At 50.7% G+C, this 1,041-nt stretch overlaps 1 protein-coding gene across 1 annotated transcript in view; it reads right to left on the bottom strand.

Annotated features, from left to right (window-relative positions):
• Positions 1 to 1,002, bottom strand: part of FAM149A (family with sequence similarity 149, member A) — a gene marked incomplete at its 5' end in the record, with an annotated part of 50,843 nt that extends 49,841 nt beyond the window's left edge. The window contains one exon of the mRNA XM_012643991.1: positions 887 to 1,002. Coding sequence (XP_012499445.1) covers positions 887 to 1,002 — 116 coding nt within the window. The remainder of the gene's footprint in view (positions 1 to 886) is intronic.
• Between the last annotated feature and the right edge of the window lie 39 nt (positions 1,003 to 1,041).

Raw genomic sequence — 1,041 nt, 5'->3', positions numbered from 1 at the left:
ATCTTTAATCTTCTGTAAACTATCAACTCCTCTACATTCTATACAGTCTAAGAGAGTGTATACAACTTACAGGATCCATCCTGTGTTTTAAAACTTGAATGTAGTGGGATGTCTATTAAGCTTCTATTACATAGTACGTAGATACATAACAAGTTTACACTAGTTCTGTCTATACTACTTAAGTTTTAGAGATGATAAAATATGCTTGTCTGTACATTCAAAACTGTTCATTTGGGGACAGGACCTAGGTTCCCTTTGGGTGTATCGAAGTGCAATCACTAAACTATATTGTACTAATGTGTTGGTGCATCAAAGTTAAGGCAAAGGCCCATTCTCCACAAATCACTCCATTCCAGTTATCAGGGAAATAATTTAATCATCTAGTTTTACTTTTTTAAGGTTGCTTCTTGAGAGCCCACGAACCTCTGCCACCTTGCCCTGCAGAAATTCAAAGCTTAAACAGTGATGGCTGCTTTCAAAATTTTGTATGTCTATTTGAAACGATGGCCTGAAATGAGCGCTGTATTCTGAACGGGTTAAAATGCAGGATGGCTTTCTGCACTGTGTGGCATACGCAGGCCAGGCCACTCAAGGGTGGCCGTCACGAGGCTGCCCCTCCAACAGGAAACACTCACAACGCTCTGACTTGTGACAAACAAGTCCGAGAAGCAACTGCGGCTGGGACCGATGGAGAAAAGTCATCTCAGCCACGACCAACGCTGCAGACAGCCACCGAGCCCCTGTGCTCGGAAGGCGGATGATGTCAGCACGCCGGATTTCACGAGTGGGATTCCGGCTTGGCAGGCAGGAAACAATCCCGCACGTCGCGCACAAACAGGACACAACAGAGAATTCATCCCACGTCCCTTCCCAGACCAGGACTTACCCAATCACAATCAGCCCCAGGCCTGGGCCGGCGTCCCCCCGGCCGGGCACCTCGCCACCAGGCTCACGCGCCGCCCGGAGGTGGCTCCCCGCGCGGGCCCCACGCAGGCCGCGGGCGGCCACTCGCCCCCGCGCCCCGGCTCCGCGGCGGCCCAG

This window comes from Propithecus coquereli, unplaced genomic scaffold (genome assembly GCF_000956105.1).
Source record: "Propithecus coquereli isolate 6110/MARCELLA unplaced genomic scaffold, Pcoq_1.0 Scaffold203, whole genome shotgun sequence".
NCBI lineage: Eukaryota > Metazoa > Chordata > Mammalia > Primates > Indriidae > Propithecus > Propithecus coquereli.
Note: the sequence above shows the minus strand (reverse complement) of the source record. Positions and strands in the feature narration are given on the sequence as shown.